The sequence below is a fragment of the Oncorhynchus tshawytscha genome, linkage group LG01, assembly GCF_018296145.1.
Source record: "Oncorhynchus tshawytscha isolate Ot180627B linkage group LG01, Otsh_v2.0, whole genome shotgun sequence".
Taxonomy (NCBI): domain Eukaryota; kingdom Metazoa; phylum Chordata; class Actinopteri; order Salmoniformes; family Salmonidae; genus Oncorhynchus; species Oncorhynchus tshawytscha.
This window is the reverse complement of record NC_056429.1, coordinates 72,641,193-72,659,802: the sequence shown is the minus strand read 5'-3', so window position 1 is coordinate 72,659,802 and position 18,610 is coordinate 72,641,193. Positions and strand designations below refer to the sequence as shown.

Here is an 18,610-nt window from a genome sequence, read left to right as displayed (position 1 = left end):
ATCCCTGTTAAATCCCCGACGAGTATGTAAACCACCGCTACCCTCCTTATTATTGGCCAATGTGCAATCATTGGAAAACAAACTTCATGATCTATGATTAAGACTATCCTACCAACGGGACATTAAAAACTGTAATATGTTATTTTTCACCGGCTAAACAACGATAAGTATAATATAGAGCAGGCTGGCATCTCCGTGTTTCGGCAGGACATAGCAGCTATGTCTAGTAAGACGAGGGGCTGGGGTGTGTGTATATTTGTCAATAACTGCTGGTGCGCCATGTTTAATATTAAAGAGGTCTTGAAGTATTGCTCGCCTGAAATAGAATACCTCATGATAAGCTGTAGACCACAATATCTATGTTATTGGTAGTCGTCTATTTACCACCAAGAACCGATGCTGGCACTAAGATCCCACTCAACAAGCTCTGTAAGGCCATAAGCAAACAAGAAAATGCTCATCCAGAAGTGGTGCTCCAAGTAGCCGGGGACTTTAATGCAGGCAAACTTAAATTCGTTTTACCTAATTTCTACCAGCATGTCAAGTGGGCAACCAGAGGAAAAACTCTAGACCACCTTTCCTCCACACACAGAGATGCATACAAATCTCTCCCTCGCCCTCCATTGGGCAAATCTGCTTACAATCACTGAAAAAACTAAAGCAGGAAGTACCAGTGACTCACTCAATACGGACGTGGTCAGATGACATGGATGCTACGCTACAGGACTGTTTTTCTAGCACAGACTGGGATTCATCTAATGGCATTGAGGAGTATACTACCTCAGTCACTGGCTTCATCAAAAAGTGCATTGACGCCATCGTCCCCACAGTGACCGTACGTACATATCCCAACCAGAAGCCATGGATTACAGGCAACATCCACACGAGCTAACTGCTAGAACTACAGCTTTCAACGAGCAGGACACTAATCTGGACGCTTATAAGAAATCCTGCTATGCCCTCAGACGAACCATCAAACAGGTAAAGCTTCAATACAGGAATAAGATTGAATCCTACTACACCGGCTCTGACGCTTGTCAGATGTGGCAGTGCTTGACAACTATTACAGACTACAAAGAGTAGCCCAGTGACGAGTGCCTACCAGACGAGCTAAATGCCATTTATGCTCGCTTCGAGGCAACCAACACTGAAGCATGCATGAGAGCACCAGCTGTTCCGGGCAACTGTGTTATCACTCTCTCACCGTAGCCGACATGAGTAAGACCTTTAAACAGGTCAACATACACAAGGCTGCGGGGCCAGAAGGATTACCAGGACGTGTGCTCCGGGCATGTGCTGACCAACTGGCAGGTGTCTTCACTGACATTTTCAACATGTCCCTGATTGAGTCTGTAATACCAATATGTTTCAAGCAGACCACCATAGTCCCTGTGCCCAAGAACACAAAGGCAACCTGCCTAAATGACTACAGACCCGTAGCACTCACGTCCGTAGCCATGAGGTGCTTTGAAAGACTGATAATGGCTCACAACAACACCAGTATCCCAGAAACCCTAGACCCACTCCAATTTGCATACCGCCCAAACAGATCCCAGATGATGCAATCTCTATTGCACTCCACACTGCCCTTTCCCACCTGGACAAAATGAACACGTATGTGAGAATGCTATTATTTGACTACAGCTCAGCGTTCAACACCATAGTACCCTCAAAGCACTAAGCTAAGGATCCTGGGACTAAACACCTCCCTCTGCAACTGGATCCTGGACTTCCTGACGGGTCACCCCCAGGTGGTGAGGGTAGTTAGCAATACACCTGCCACGCTGATCCTCAACACTGGAGCCCCCCAGGGGTGCGTGCTCAGTCCCCTCCTGTACTCCCTGTTCACCCACGACTGCATGGCCAGGCACGACTCCAACACTATCATTAAGTTTGCAGATGACACAACAGTGGTAGGCCTGATTACCGACAACGGCGAGACAGCCTATAGGGAGGAGGTCAGAGACCTGGCCGGGTGGTGCCAGAATAACAACCTATCCCTCAACGTAACCAAGACTAAGGAGATGATTGTGGACTACAGGAAAAGGAAGACCAAGCACGCCCCCATTCTCATCGATGGGGCTGTAGTGGAGCAGGTTGAGAGCTTCAAGTTCCTTGGTGTCCACATCAACAACAAACTAGAATGGTCCAAACACACCAAGACAGTCATGAAGAGGGCACGACAAAGCCTATTCCCCCTCAGGAAACTAAAAAGATTTGGAATGAGTCCTGAGATCCTCAAAAGGTTCTACAGCTGCAACATCGAGAGCATCCTGACTAGTTGCATCACTGCCTGGTACGGCAATTGCTCGGCCTCCGAACACAAGGCACTACAGAGGGTAGTGCGTACGGCACAGTACGTCACTGTGGCCAAGCTTCCTGCCATCCAGGACCTCTACACCAGGCGGTGTCAGAGGAAGGCCCTAAAAATTGTCAACGACCCCAGCCACCCCAGTCATAGACTGTTCTCTCTACTACCGCATGGCAAGCGGTACCGGAGTGCAAGTCTAGGACAAAAAGGCTTCTCAACAGTTTTTACCCCCAAGCCATAAGACTCCTGAACAGGTAATCAAATGGCTACCCGGACTGTTTGCATTGTGTGTTGTCCCCCCCCAACCACTAATTTACACTGCTGCTACTTCTCTGTTTATCATATATGCATAGTCACTTTAACTATACATTCATGTACACACTACCTCAATTGGCCCGACCAACCAGTTCCCCTGCACATTGGCTAACCGGGCTATCTGCATTGTGTCCCACCACCCACCACCTGCCAACCCCTCTTTTATGTTACTGCTACTCTCTGTTCATCATATATGCATAGTCCCTTTAACCATATCTACATGTACATACTACCTCAATCAGCCTGACAAACCAGTGTCTGTATGTAACCTCGCTACTTTTATAGCCTCGCTACTGTATATAGCCTGTCTTTTTACTGTTGTTTTATTTCTTTACTTACCTATTGTTCACCTAATACCTTTTTTGCACTATTGGTTAGAGCCTGTAAGTAAGCATTTCACTGTAAGGGCTACACCTGTTGTATTCGGCGCACGTGACAAATAAACTTGGATTTGATTTGATCCAATCATTGTGTCTGCCAATCTGTATGACTACAACCTCAGATCTGAATGGGACAGGCATTAATGATAATCGGCTATACATTTGACTAACATTTAAGCAATATACTTTTTACTTATCTATTCATGATCACCAGAACAACATCTGTATGAAGCGGGTGATGAAATAAACAGAAAACTAAAAAGCTCAGAAATGAACCCACAGTCGTGGCACTGGCAAGTTCTAACAGAGCCTGTTAATGTGTGTCAGAATGGACACATAATTTACCATTCCTGTCATTCTCCTCATACCTCAAACACATCTCTATCCAACTCTCTGCTCTTCTCTGTTTGCACAGCCAACATTTCCTTGTTCTTTAAATTTAATTTCCCTTTAGGTATTTCACCTCAGTGAACAAAATGATGGTATGAGTCTTACTGAGGCCAACGACCAAAGCAAATAACTCAGGCTTGGAGAGACCAAGAAGAGGCAGACTCAATCCAACCTAGTAACCATGATAATGACACTTACCGCAATAACAACTGGAAGCAGGCACTGTGTGCTACTGAGACCAGATAAAACATTTAAAAAATGTATTCTACTGCCAATATGGGGCTGTATCACAACCAGCCGTGACTGAGAGTCCCGTAGGGCAGCGCAAAATTAGGGTTAGGGTTTGGCCGGGGTAGGCCATAATTGTAAAATAAGAATTTGTTCTTAACTGACTTGCTTAGTTAAAAAAAAAGGTTATATAAAAAGAGCGAGGAAATCTACGAGATGGCGAGTATTCAACTCTCATAGTCAATACATAATACAATAATTCACACCCCTGAGTCAATGGATGTTAGAATCACCTTTGGCAGCAATCACAGCTGTGAGTCTCTAAGAGCTTTGCACACCTGGATAGTATAATATTTGCACTTTATTCTTTTTAAAATTATTTAAGCTCTCTCAAGTTTGTTGTAAATCATTGCTAAACGACCATTTTCAAGTCTTCCCATAGATTTTCAAGCCGATTTAAGTCACAACTGATACTAGGCCACTCAGGAACATTCAATGTCGTCTTGGTAAGCAACTCCAGTGTATATTTGGCCTTGTGTTTTAGGTTATTGTCCTGCTGAAAGGTAAATTTGTCACCCAGTATATGCTAGAAAGCAGACTGAACCAGGTTTTCCTCTAGGAATTTGCCTGTGTTTATTTTTATTATAAAAAACTCCATAGTCTTTGCTGAAGACAAGTATAACCATAACATGATGCAGCCACCACCATGCTTGAAAATATGAAGAGTGGTACTCAGTGATGTGTTGTGTTTGCTCCAAACATAATGCTATGTATTCAGGAGTTAAAGTTGATTTCTTTGCCACATCTTTTTCAGTTTTACTTTAGTGCCTTATTGCAAACAGGATGCATGTTTTGGAATATTTGTATTCAGTACAGGCTTCCTTCTTTGCACTCTTATCAATTAAGTTAGTAACTACAATGTTGTTGACACATCCTCAGTTTTTGAACTCTGCAACATTGAACTCTGCAACATTGGACTCATGGTGAAGTCCCTGAGTGGTTTCCTTCCTCTCCAGCAACTGAGTTAGAAAGGATGCCTGTATCTTTGTAGTGACTCGGTCTATTTATTTACCATCCAAAGTGCAATAAATAACTTCACCATGGTCAAAGGGATATTTAATGTCAGATTTTATTTTTATTACCCATCTACCAATAGGTGCCCTTTGTGAGGCATTGGAAAATATCACTGGTCTTTGTGGTTGAATCTGTGTTTGAAATACACTGCTCAACTGAGGGTCCTTACAGATAATTGTATGTGTGGGGTACAGAAATAAGGTAGTCATTCAAAAATTAATGTTAAACACTATTACTGCACACGTCACAGTGAGTTTATTATGAACTTATTATGTGACTTAAGCCAATTTTTACTCCTGGACTTATTTAGACTTGCAATAAAAGGGGTTGAATACTTACTGACTCAGGACATTTCAGCTTTTTATTTTTGCAAAAGTTTTTTTTTTAAGCATCCCCAAACCATCACACTACCACCACCATGCTTGACTGTTGGTATAAGGTTCTTACTGTGGAATGCAGTGTTTGGTTTTAGTCAGGCATAATGGGACCAATGTCATCCAAAAAGTTAAACTTTTGAATCATCTGTCCATAGAACATTCTTCCAAGAATCTTGATGATCATCCAGGTTCTTTTTGGCAAAATTGAGTCAACTTTTTGGATGACATTGGTCCCATTATGCCTGGCGAAAATCAAACACTGCATTCCACAGTGAGAACCTTATACCAACAGTCAAGCATGGTGGTGGTAGTGTGATGGTTTGGGGATGCTTTGCTGCCTCAGGACCTGGACAACTTGCCTTAATATAAGGAACCATGAATTCTGCTCTGTATCAGAGAATTCTACAGAAGAATGTCAGGCCATCTGTCTGTGAGCTGAAGCGCAGCTGGGTCATGCAGCAAGACAATGAACCAAAACACACAATCAAGCTACATGAAAGTGGCTAAAAAGTGACACATTTGAAGTTTTGAAATGGCCCCGTCAAAGTCCAGACCTAATCCCAATTGAGATGTTGTGGCAGGACTTGAAACGAGCAGTTCATGCTTGAAAACCCACAAATGACAGAGTTAAAGCAGTTCTGCATGCAAGAGTGAGCCAACACTTCCAAAGCATTTGGTTGCAGTCATTGCAGCTAAAGGTGGCACAACCAGTTGTTGAATGTAAGGGGGCAATAACTTTTTTACACAGGGGAATTGGGTGTTGCATAACTTTGTTAACTAAATAAATAAAATAAGTATAATTTTTTTTAAACTCAGGTTCCCTTTATCTAATATTAGGTTTTGGTTGAAGATTTGATAACATTCAGTACAAAACATCTGAACAATCTTTTCACATCACTGTGCAGTTGCAAGTCTTAACGACAACAACATTCTCAGTACCAAAATAGAAACGTTTTACTTTGTACCTTAGTTGAATGCACTGAAGAAGTTGCTCTGGATAAGTGGATAAGTAAATGTGCAAAATGTAAATGTAACAATTAACAATTGCAACGCACACTGGGTATTATCATTTTCCTTTTTGGGGGGGCGGAGCTCATTAAAATAATGAGCTCCTTTCTTGTTACCAGGGTGGCATTACATCCTACCGACTTATGCCACCCGGCTCAAACATGGCCAATGGAGCATTGCTATGGCGACGAAGTGACCCTGACTATTAGCAGATGTAAAGGCTTTATCCCACTAAGAGGCTCACAGGCTGCTCAGGAGAACACAACCAATCTGTCCCGGCAGAGAGAAGGGAGCGGGGGAGAGGGATAGTGGAGAGAGAAAGAGAGATACGGAGGGTAGATCGAGTGAGGTATGGGGACTAGTATTGTTCCAATATGAGGAACAATCCGTGTAACACATCCATATGAAATCAATGTGTTTTTTTAGATCAGTGCAGGTGAGTAACGAAGAGACAAGGAGAGGAGGCCACTGTAGACTATTGAGTTGCAGCCCTGATGTTTAATTAAGTGTCAGTTGGGGCGGAGGAAGTAAGACTGTGGCTGCACTCCAAACACTTAAATGTAAAATACTTCATTTAAAAAAAATGATGTCTGACGAGTTGACACGTGCAGGGCAAGGGGCGAGGGAAGAATGAATTCATTTTAAATGGTCCGCTCTTGCCCGGAAATCTGTCACTCGTTCATCAAAGTTGTGTTTTCAGTCAGCATGGAACAGTTGTGTGCCTTACATGCGCTACAGTCAATTATGATTGCATTTCATATCTTGGCTAGAAGACAACGCATCCGCTGGCATCTGGAGTGTTAGCTGGAGTGTTAGCCATCCTACTACATGAGGTAAATCGAAAATTACAATGTATAAGTGTGATGTCAGGGAAAGTTGTGCGCAAGCTAACATTTCCAAAAGCTAACCAAACAAAAACATCATTACTTTTATGATAAGTGTTTGAGCCGTCATGTGCTTTAGTAGCACAGTTTCTAACTTATCTACATTCGTTTTTACTTACACTTGTATGTTGACTTCACCAGGTTAATGCTGGTATTAAGTTTTGGCTGACTTTTCTTAGCAGATGTACAATCATCGCAAATTGAATTATGGGGCTTTTCAGGCCCCGGAGTGAACAGAATTGTACACTCGCAAACTCGATCAAAAACGAGGGCTGATGGGCTTTCGTTGCCAACTTCCCTTGCTTGGCTAATCATTTGGCCCGAACGGCAAAGATGGCCGCGGGGATTCTCCCAAGGGCATAAGGCGAGGGTAAGTGGAGGAGGGTGCGTCTTTTATGAGTTTGAAACGCAGCCTGTGTGTTTGGAGACGTCTCTCTCAATAAGAACTGATCAGAGAGCTGTACCTCTGACTGTGGAAGTGACTGGCAGGTTAGGACCCCCTGGTAGTCTAGGCCTGACTCTGTTTCTCTACAGGATGTCTGTCTCCATTCTGTCCATCACCCTCTGTGTTATTTTCACTTTTCTATCTTTCCCTCTCTCTCTTTCTATCCCTCTCTCATCAAAATAACTTTTTGGTAGCCCTCAGTTCTTTAATCCCCTCTTTCTCACTCGGTTGCCCTTTGGTAGATACAGGTCTGTCATATACCATTCATCCTGTATGTTCCATCTCTGACCTTACCTTGGAAATGTTGCTGGACCTGCTGGCAGAATGACCCAGGTGCTTCTCATTCTGAAAGAGAGGAACAGAAAGACAATATTAGACACATTTAGTCATTTTGAAACACCAACCCCTGTAGCAGCAGATACTGTAAGTCATATCAACGTTTGACTGGGACAATAACCGAAAGGTCGCTGGTTTGAATTCCCGCGCTGACTAGGTGAAAAATCTGCCCTTGAGCAAGGCACTTAACCCTAATTGCTCCAGTAAGTCGACCGGGATGAGAGTGTCTGCTAAATGACTAAAATGTAAATGTAAAATACCTTCTATCTTGAACTGCGTTAGAAACATAAGAGACAACAAGAAGAATCTGTTATAACTTTTGCAGTGATTACACATGATAACGTATGGCTGGTAATGATTATTACATCTTTACAGCACTGCACACTTACCAGCTGTTTGGTAATGGACACAAAACACCCTGACGCACGCACACTACGTCTCTCTTGCTCTCGTCCTCTCTGTCTATACATTACCATACTGATGCTTTCACAACAAGTTCAGTGGAATAGTCAGAAGATTTTCCGAAGACGATGAAAACTAGTTGATAGTTGATTAACTTGTTTCATGCTGAAGAAGCAGACTGACACGCACCAGCATACACTTTTTTCTTCTAATTACTCGATCCCTTCCCTTGTGTCTCGCCTTCCATAGTTGCCATGGTGATGCTAGTGAGAGGTCTGTGTGTTTAGTCTCCATTCTCTCTCTTCCATCCCAACCTCTCTCTCTCTCCATGTATGTCTGTGTGTTAAGTCTCCATTCCACCCTCTCTCTCTCCATGTATGTCTGTCATTGGCCGAACTTCAGCCTAAAGATACATAAGCAAGCAACAACAGACACACACACCAACTGCCCCACAAAAAACCCACCCACAAACATGTATACAACACACACACATTAACAACTGAACTGTGAACTGATGGTGTGCCAACATCACACTATTACTTATCTCTGAGGGAGGCAGGGGCTGTGAATGATCTGCTGTCAAATAGCAGATAAGCATACAACACACGCATGCACACACACATGCGCACACACACACACACTTCTGGTAAACAGACCCTGATGAATCCACACACAGCACATGCATCTGAGAACCTGTGTTTATCCATCTGTGTGTGGCCATAATGGTTGGCTCATGTGACACAGGTTCTTTATGAAGAGCAGACTTAAACATACAGTATCGTACTGAGAAACAGAGCAACAGACAGATACAAGGAGATAAGAAGAGAGTGAGAGCGAGAAGAGATGATAGGAAGAGAAAAAAAGAGACAATGAGATAGAGAAAGAAAGAAAGAGAGAAAGGGAGAGCGATAATAGGGGGAACATAAATTATTTTTTTGTCCTCTGTTTCCTCGAGTAATGGAGTAATGATGAGGAACTCAAGGTTGCCATGAGAGCTGCTGCAAAGGGGAAATAACAAGGCCACTAATAGAGAGCCTTCCCTCCAATTTAATAGGACAGGATGATTAGGATACAACGAGGAGAGGAGGAGAGACTGATAGATAGATGAGAGCAGGGAAGTGCTGAACACTCTCCACGCTCAGATTAGAGAGGTAGGTCTTTCGTCCCAGTAAGGAACTGAAGCAGTATTCATGTTCTCTCTCGCCGGCTCTCTCAGTAAAATATGTCACCAGTCTCACTGGGTTTGAGAGTTGTCTCATTGAACACGCACACACACACACACACACACACACACACACACACACACACACACACACACACACACACACACACACACACACACACACACACACACACGTCTCAAGCCTGTATGTTCATCTATCTGTGTGTGGTCATAATGTTCCCTTTGGTTCTTTTCACTCATTATCTTTATGAAGAGTACACAGTGTCGCAAACTTTATGATGGACTGAAGCCATCTGAATTCTAGACAGAGATATACAGCACACTGAGTATGCCAAACATTAGGAACACCTTCCTAATATTGAGTTGCCCGCCCTTTGGGTGGAGGACCATTCTTTATTCACACGGGAAACTGTTGAGCGTGAAAAACCCAGCAGCGTTGCAGTTCTTGACACAAACCTGGCACCTACTACCATACCCCGTTCAAAAGGACTTACATTTTCTGTCTTGCCCATTCACCCTCTCAATGGCACACATACACAATCCAAGTCTCAATTGTCTCAAGGCTTGAAAATATTTTTTTAAACTCTCCTCACCTCTACACTGATTGAAGTGGATTTAACAAGTGACATCAATAAAGGATCATAGCTTTCACCTGGATTCACTTGGTCAGTCGATGTCATGGAAAGAGCAGCTGTTCTTACTGTTCTGTATAGTCAGTATACAGTACATGAACATAGCACATACAGTTTCATACTTATACTGAGAACCAGACAAATAAAAGGAAGATAAGAGGAGAACAAGAGTGAGTAACATAACAAGAGAAGGGATGATTGAAAGAGAGAAATATAGACAATGAGATTAAGAAGGAAATATATATATAGAGAGAAAGAGAGTGATAATAATCTTATTTTTTGTCCTCTGTTCCTTCGCTAGTCTAAGATGTAGTAATGATGAGGAACTCACGGTTGCTATGAGAGCCACTGCTGAGGGAAAATAACAAGGCCACTAATACACAGCCGACCCTCCAATTTAATAGGGCAGAATAGGAAGAGGCGATGAGGAGAGAGGGATAGATGAGGAGGGAAGAGCAAAGTGCTGAACACTCCAGACAAAAGAGAGAAGCATTTCGTCCTGGCAAGGAACTAATCGACTTTCTCTGTTTATGTCTACCTTACTTTGTCTTTCTCTGCCTTTTCCTCTGTTCTTCGCTCACACACACACACACACACACACACACACACACACACACACACACACACACACACACACACACACACACACACACACACACACACACACACACACACACACACACACACACACACACACACACACACACACACACACAGTATCAGTGACAGTGGTCTATAAAAGGACTAAGTCTCGTGAGTCATCCATTATTCTGTGAGAGAAACTCAAGAGTTTCAAACATCTCTGTCTCTCTTCTCCCTCCCTTTTCTCTCTCGGTTCTTTCTCTCTCCCTCCGTCTCTCTGTGGACTGGGTAACAACTCCTGGCTGTGATGATCCAGGCATGTGAGAGGGAGGCTCAGGAGGATATGACAGAGGAGAGGAGACATTTTGTCTTGGTGGTTCACGGCTCCGAGGCTTTAAGTCTCTGTTCAGGGGCTCAGAGCTTCAGGGCCTCTGTGTGGGCTATCTCTTGCCTCTGTCTGAACCCTGAAGACTTTCACAATGTTCCATCTTTTCAGAACAGTTATGTTGAGGAATTCTAATCTTCATAAGTTCCCCTCATCTCCAAACCAGAGTTTGCCGGAAGTTTTAATTTCTTAAAAGTAGTCTAAAGTAGAACTATATCAACTATATAATCTTCTTTCCCTGTACCAGACAGTTACCTCATAACCATAGCCATATAATGTGTCAGTTCTATTAAGTGTATTTCTATTTCTTGTCCGTCATCTATTTCTGCATATAGCCTACAGTACAACCAGCCTACTACAAAGTCCCCACCCACAGATTCAAAACAACGTCAGCTAGTCTATCACAACACAGCGAAGCTAGCATCATTAGCCCCCGGAAGCTAATCAAATCAAATTGTATTAGTCACATGCGCCAAATATAACAGGTGTAGGACCTTACAGTTAAATGCTTACTTACGAGCCCCTAACTGACAGAATAAGAGATAAAAGTAACAAGTAATTAAAGAGGAGCAGTAAAAAATAACAATATATACAGGGGGGTTCCGGTACAGAGTCAATGTGCGGGGGCACCGGTTAGTTGAGGTAGTATGTACACGTAGGTAGAGTTAATTAAAGTGACTCTGCATAGATGACAGTGGGGTGGAGAGAGGAGGGGGGGGTAATGTGAATAGTCTCGGTAGCCATTTGACTAGATGTTCAGGAGTCTTATGTCTTGGGGTTAGAAGCTGTTTAGAAGCCTCTTGGACCTAGACTTGGCGCTCCGGTACCGCTTGCCTTGTGGTAGCAGAGAGAACAGTCTATGACTAGGGTGGCTGGAGTCTTTGACAATTTTCAGGGCCTTCCTCTGACATCGCCTGGTATAGAGGTCCTGGATGGCAGGAAGCTTGGCCCCAGTGATGTACAAATGCTAATTAGCACCGAATTACTAACTAACTCAGCTATACACAACTTAAATAAATGACCCTTTAATTAAAGTCTCAAGTAGCAGAACATGTTTTAGCTTTTCTTAGGAGCTCATGCGTTGGCGGAAATCTGTCTGCGCTAGCTGCTTACATACAATAGGTTCCCGAATCAAATCGATATTTAATATTGTATCTCTGGGTTATATACTAAATAGGAAAAGGTTAAATCCATTTGAATTGAATCACTTTTTGAAAGTTTTCCTATATTGCATACGCCATACCATGGACACCCTTTTTCCCTGGAAAAGATAAATGTTTGAGATGATATCATTTAAAGCAGTTTTATAATTTCTTGAAAAAAATGCTTTTACATTTTTACTAAAATATTTGTTTTTCCTTAAACTACTCCCCCCAAATTTGCATATGTTTTAGCAAAAACCCTATTTTACATAGTCAGAGGTATTGGATACAGGGTGGGTGTCAGATTTTGGCTGATAAATGTACTAAAATATAAATATAATTGAAATTTCAAAATTCAAATAGTACCATAAAGATGGTTGGAGGTCCACACATCAGAGAATGCTGACTTGAATGGGAATATATATTGTTTTAAATTATACTGTCAATCCTCCATAGGAAACCTATTGAAATCATAGACATAGAGATAATAGAATAGACATGACCATTTAAGTTGACATCTGACGGTGAGTGGAGCGGTGGCCATCTTTGTGGTTGTAATTAGAAGGTAACAATTCAATTCAGTTTAAATTTCAATGGTGTACCAGCTAAATTGCGGTGGTCTGAATTGAAGGGATAGGTCCCTATGATTGAAATGACACCCACCTGTATTCAAGAGCATGTTGTGTCTCAACCGATGGCAGCACAACACAAACACCTCAGATGATGTGAAGCAGGGTCTAAACTACAACAAATGCAAATATGAAAATAAATCTGAGTTGACATTGTTTGATAATTTACTTTGAAAAGGTTAAATGTCAATTTGTCAACTTTTTGTTGTCGAAATGATCAAATTGTTTGACAACCCTGTTTGTAACTTTTAAATTATATCAAACTCAACCGTTTATATTTTCTAGTGATGAAGACATGGATGTCTCGTGGTATGGTGGGGTGTGCAAAATGGGTCAACTATGAGCTCCTCTTTCCCCTGAATGTTTTGGCACTTAACAAAAGAGTGCCATCTGCACTGCTATTTTAGTTATTAGTTAATCTGACTATTCTCTCATTGATTTCATTTACTTATTTCAGCAATTTGAGTTTTCAGTATAGTTGTCTAATGTTGGTAGAGCAGATTATTCTGTTTTAAGTTTATTCCTGAATCACCATGATAAATATAATAGTTTTTCTTCCGTGTATTTTTAACAGAGCTGAGATTTACTTTGAAGTACAAAGTGTAGGAATAGGCCTACAGGTGAAATCAGTCGTTGATACAGACATGGTGGAGCAGCAGGAAGATCAAAAAGGTTGTGAATTCAACTCCCAGGTGAAGTTAAATATGAATTACTGTATGAATAAAGATACACAATGTAATCAAGTATGTCAAATATGTAAGCTGAAAGCACTATGTTAAAAGCACTGTTTGTGTGTGTGTGGGTGTCCCTAGCATTGCAAAAAGACAAAGAGCTGTGACTGGATCAGTGTTTCACCAATCAGGGATATAATTTTTGAAGACATATCGTATCGTTTTGACAAATCGCAATATAATTTCTGCGCTAGTTTTCCTTCATTGCTTGTTTTCCAACTTCTTTTAAAATATGGAGCCAATTTCTTTTCAGCACTTTTACTAGTTTTCTCATGGCTCTCTCTTGTCTCTCTGCAGCAGACATATGGTGAGAAATATCAAATCATACTTTATTGGTCACATGCGCCGAATACAACAGAATACAACCATACCGTGAAATGCTTACTTACAAGCCCTTACAAACCAACAATGCAGGTCAAGGAAGAGTTAAATCAAATATTTACCAAATTAACAAAGGTAAAAAATAATAAAAAGTAACACAATAAAATAACAATAACGAGGCTATATACAGAGGGTACTGGTACCGAGTCAATGTGCGGGGGTACTGGTTAGTCAAGGTAATTTGTACATGTAGGTAGGGGTAAAGTGACTATGCATAGATAATAAACAGCGAGTAGCAGCAATGTAAAAACAAATGGGGGGGGGTCAATGTAAATAGTTTGGGTGACCATTTCATTAATTGTTCAGCAGTCTTATGGCTTCTGGGTAGAAGCTGTTTAGAAGCATCTTGGACCTAGACTTGGCGCTCTGGTACTGCTTGCCATGCGGTAGCAGAGAGAACAGTCTATGACTTGGGTGACTGGAGTCTTTGACAATTTTTTGGGCCTTCCTCTGACACTGCCTAGTGTATAGGACTTTGATGGCAGGTAGCTTGGCCCCAGTGATGTACTGGGCCATACGCACTACTCTCTGTAGCGCCTTGCGGTCAGAAGCCGAGCAGTTGCCATACCAGGCGGTGATGCAACCGGTCAGGATGCTCTCTATGCAGCTGTAGACCTTTTTGAGGATCTGGGGTCCCATGCCAAATCTTTTCAGTCTCCTGAGGGGGAAAAGGTGTTGTCGTGCCTTCTTCACGAATGTCTTGGTGTGTTTGGACCATGATAGTTTGTTGGTGACGTGGACACCAAGGAACTTGAAACTTTCGATCCGCTCCACGACAGCTCTGTCTATGTTAATGGGGGCCTGTTCTACAGGGAACTAGACAAAGGTCCTCCAGAGAACATTCCCTTGGGACCATCACGCAACGTCCTAAGAACTAATAAAATTAAAGTCTTGAGAACATCCTAAAAGAGCCCCTGACATGGCCCCCAGTGACATCCTGGGAACTTGAAGGGAACCAGACAAAACTGGGACCTGTACTGAACGTCCACTTATGGTCCAGAGGTTAACGTCATGTTTTAATGTTACTAGAATGTTCTCAGAATGTCAGTGGGATAACTTCTTGGCAAATTGGCAAAACCCTTAAAGAGACTAAATGGGAATGTCGTAAAATTTCCTTAGGACATCCCCTGTTTGCTGGCTTAATACAATCATCTAGTATGACATTCCAGGACGCACATGCACACACACACACACACACACACATCCCTCAGCATACACAATGGACAGGATATGTGAAAGCATCATCATTCACTGTCCCCGAGAGTACATAAGAGAGGTAAGAATTACATGGACTGAAGAGAGGGATGATTACATAGTGATAGGCTAAAAGAGAATGGCTGAGAAGGTTCATGGGGACTATAGAAACTCCTATAAAATGGCAGAGGATATATTAATTCAGTTTTCTGTTAAACAGAAACATCACATTTACTCAGACAGGAATATTGCAACATACATTTTTATAAAATCCATATAAAAATGGACATATCAATGACATTTTAATTTAACAGAACATTACAACAGACATTTAGATTTTATAGCAGCATCAGAAGGAGCCTGGGTATGTGGGTAATGAATTATTTAAACAAGCAGCTTCTCTCTCTCTGTAGGAAATGTGCCAGAGATGTCACTCTTAATCATCTACTGTCAGATCATATGCCAAAATGTTTAGAGAAGAACTGAGGGTGAGAGACAGAGGGACAAAGAGACTGGGAGGGAGAAGGAGTTGGAAAAAAAGAGAGAGAGAGACAGACAGTGGGAGGGAGAGCGAGATGGAAATAAAGAGAGAGAGGGGAAGGGGGGGAAAAGAGAGATAGTAGAGATAGCAAGCAGAGTCGGTGAAAATGAGTAGAACGGAAGGGAGGAAACAATTAAATCATCAGAACTAATGGTCTGCACACACACACACACACACACATGCACACGCATGTGCGCGCTCACTCACAAACATTTGCACAGGCACATATACACGCACACAAGTTGATGAGGATAATGGGGAAATCTGTGTGATGTGAATGACTAATCCTGTCCATTGATCTCTCCATAGAGGTGGACACATGTCATTTACATATAATAACCACAGCTCAATGACCTGGAGGTTACAGACCAGCACAGACCACACTGTGTGTGTCATATACATTGAGTATACAAAACATGCTCTTTCCATGACGTGATGTCACTTGTTAAATCCACTTCAATCAGTGTAGATGAAGGGCAGAAGACAGGTTAAAGAAGGATTTTTAAACCTTGATCCATGGATTGTGTATGTGTGCCATTCAGAGGGTGAATGGGAAAGATAAAGTATTTAAGTGCTTTCGAACTGGGTATGGAAGAAGGTACCGGGTGCACCATTTTGTGTCATGAACTGCAACGCTGATGGATTTTTCATGGGCCAGAATCCTTGTGGAACACGTTCAAAACCTTGTAGAGTCCATGTCCAAACAAATTGAGGCTGTTCTGAGGGGAAAAGGGGGGGGGGGGCGCAACGCAATATTTGGAAGGTGTTCCTAATATTTGGCATACTCAGTGTATATTTGGCAGCACACATACACAACTGGGTATATTGAGTTACTGGTAGTGAATCATATTCTTAGGACATGAGAAAAGGCACTTCAGAGACTTGGAAGAAAGACAGAGTGAACCTCATCTCAGACGATTCTCACCACTGGTTCACTGGCAGCACATATGAATGCTTGGCCTCAAACACACGAACAAACACGAACAAACACACAAACAAACACAAGGCATGAGATTACACAGTCGCTAGTCCTCCCGGGTAGCCATCCTTTCAAATCCATCTCATTAACCCTCATGTGCCTCTGCTCAATTCTGTCCTATAAATGTGTTTATTAATGCATGTAGAAACACACAACCTGCTTTGCCTGTGTATGAATATCTATCACTGAAGAGCTTATACAATATCATTGTGCAGAATATGTATCTGAGAGGAGCACACCATACTGTATTTCTCAGCATGGCAGAGAAACAGAAGACAAGCTGACGAGTTCAACCTTACAGCGCTCTAAAATATCTCTGAATCCTGTAAAGACAGAGACACACAGGATGACACTCCACACCAAATACAGAGCCATAACTGTAACAGACTACTCCGAAGAATATGGAGACAACTAACACAAGCACGCGCACACACACGCAAGCGTGCAAACACACAGACAGTTTTTCCATTGGGGACCCAAAAGGGTGCGCATTTTAGTTTTTATCCGAGCACTTCACACCTGTTCCCACTAATTAAAGATGTATGGGTTTATATGTAGATAGAGTGCAGTCATTGACCTCTCACTGTATTCCCTAAATCTTCCCAAACTCACACAAACAGAGGCAGGATAGGGTGTATCCTATATCACTGAAATAATCTGATCACACAGGAAGAGTGTGGTGTCTACTGTCTAGGTATGGTTTCCTGTCTCTGTCAGCATACGGTGACTTCTAGGAAGGAAGATGCAAGGCTGAACACATGCAGATATAGGCTGTGAAGACAAAGTGGTCAGCCAACAGAGGATGCGGACCAGATGAAATGTTAGAATGTGAACTATGCACAGTAACAAAAATCACCAGAGGTTCCTGTCAACCACAACAACACAGGACTCCAGTTCCAGTTCTAACCAGAGCCATATACACTGAACAAAAATATAAACGCAACATGCAAAGTGTTGGTCACATGTTTCATGAGCTGAAATAAAAGATCCCATACATTTTCCATATGCACAAAATGCTTATTTCTCTCAAATGTTTGCACAAATTTGTTTTCATCCCTGTTAGTGAACATTTCTCGTTTGCCAAGATAATCCATCCAACTGACAGGTGTGGCATATCAAGAAGCTGATTAAACAGCACGATCATTACACAAGTGCACCTTGTGCTAGGGACAATAAAAGGCCACTTTTAAAATGTGCAGTTTTTTCACACAACACAATGCCACAGATGTCTCAAGTTTTGATGGAGTGTGCAATTGGCATGCTGACTGTAGGAATGTCTAGCAGAGCTGTTGCCAGATAATTTAATGTTAATTTCTCTACCATAAGCTACCTCCAATGTCATTTTAAAGAATTTGGCAGTACTTCCAACCTGCCTCACAACCACAGACCACGTGTAACCATGCCAGCCCAGGACCTCCATATCCGACTTCTTCACCTGTGGGATTGTCTGAGACCAGCCACCCAGACAGCTGATGAAACTGTGGGTTTGTACAACCAAAGAATTTCTGCATAAACTGTTAGAAACAATCTCAGGGAAACTCCTCTGAGTACTCGTCGTCCTAACCAGGGTCTTGACCTGGCTGCAGTTCGGCGTCGTTACCACAGCCAGCCCAGGACCTCCACATCCGGCTTCTTTACCTGCAAGACCATCTGAGGGGGGAGGAGAAAAGCCCTTTGTGGGTAAAAACAAATTCTGGTTGCCTGGGCTTGCCTCCCTAGTGGGTGGACTTGGCTGCGAAGTGAGTGGGTCTATGCCCTCCAAGGCCCACCCATTGCTGCACCCCAGCACAGTCATGTGAAATCCATAGATTAGGGTCTAATGAATTTATTTCAATCGACTGATTTCCTTCTATGAACTGTAACTCAGTAAAATCTTTAAAACTGTTGCATTTATATTTTTGCTTAGTATATTTAGAGCCTAAATATACACACATATACTAAACATATGGCTCTGGTAAGAAAAGGCATGGGAGGACCCTGTTTGAGGACCAAAGTGAGAAGCACAAGGCTACGAGACAATGGGATGGGATATAGACATTGCCGATAAGACACTGATCTAAGATCAGTTTTTTGTTTCTCCC

At 42.3% G+C, this 18,610-nt stretch overlaps 1 protein-coding gene across 9 annotated transcripts in view; it reads right to left on the bottom strand.

Annotated features, from left to right (window-relative positions):
• Positions 1-18,610, bottom strand: part of LOC112256249 (E3 ubiquitin-protein ligase MARCHF8) — a 124,372-nt gene that overhangs the window by 16,389 nt on the left and 89,373 nt on the right. For 8 of the 9 annotated variants that reach the window (XM_024429371.2, XM_024429353.1, XM_024429410.1 and 5 more), the window contains one exon: positions 7,707-7,757. In XM_024429371.2, the coding sequence (XP_024285139.1) occupies positions 7,707-7,757 (51 nt within the window). Of the gene's footprint in view, positions 1-7,706; positions 7,758-8,137; positions 8,388-18,610 lie in introns of those variants that run through there. The other variant, XM_024429401.2, reaches the window with a different exon arrangement.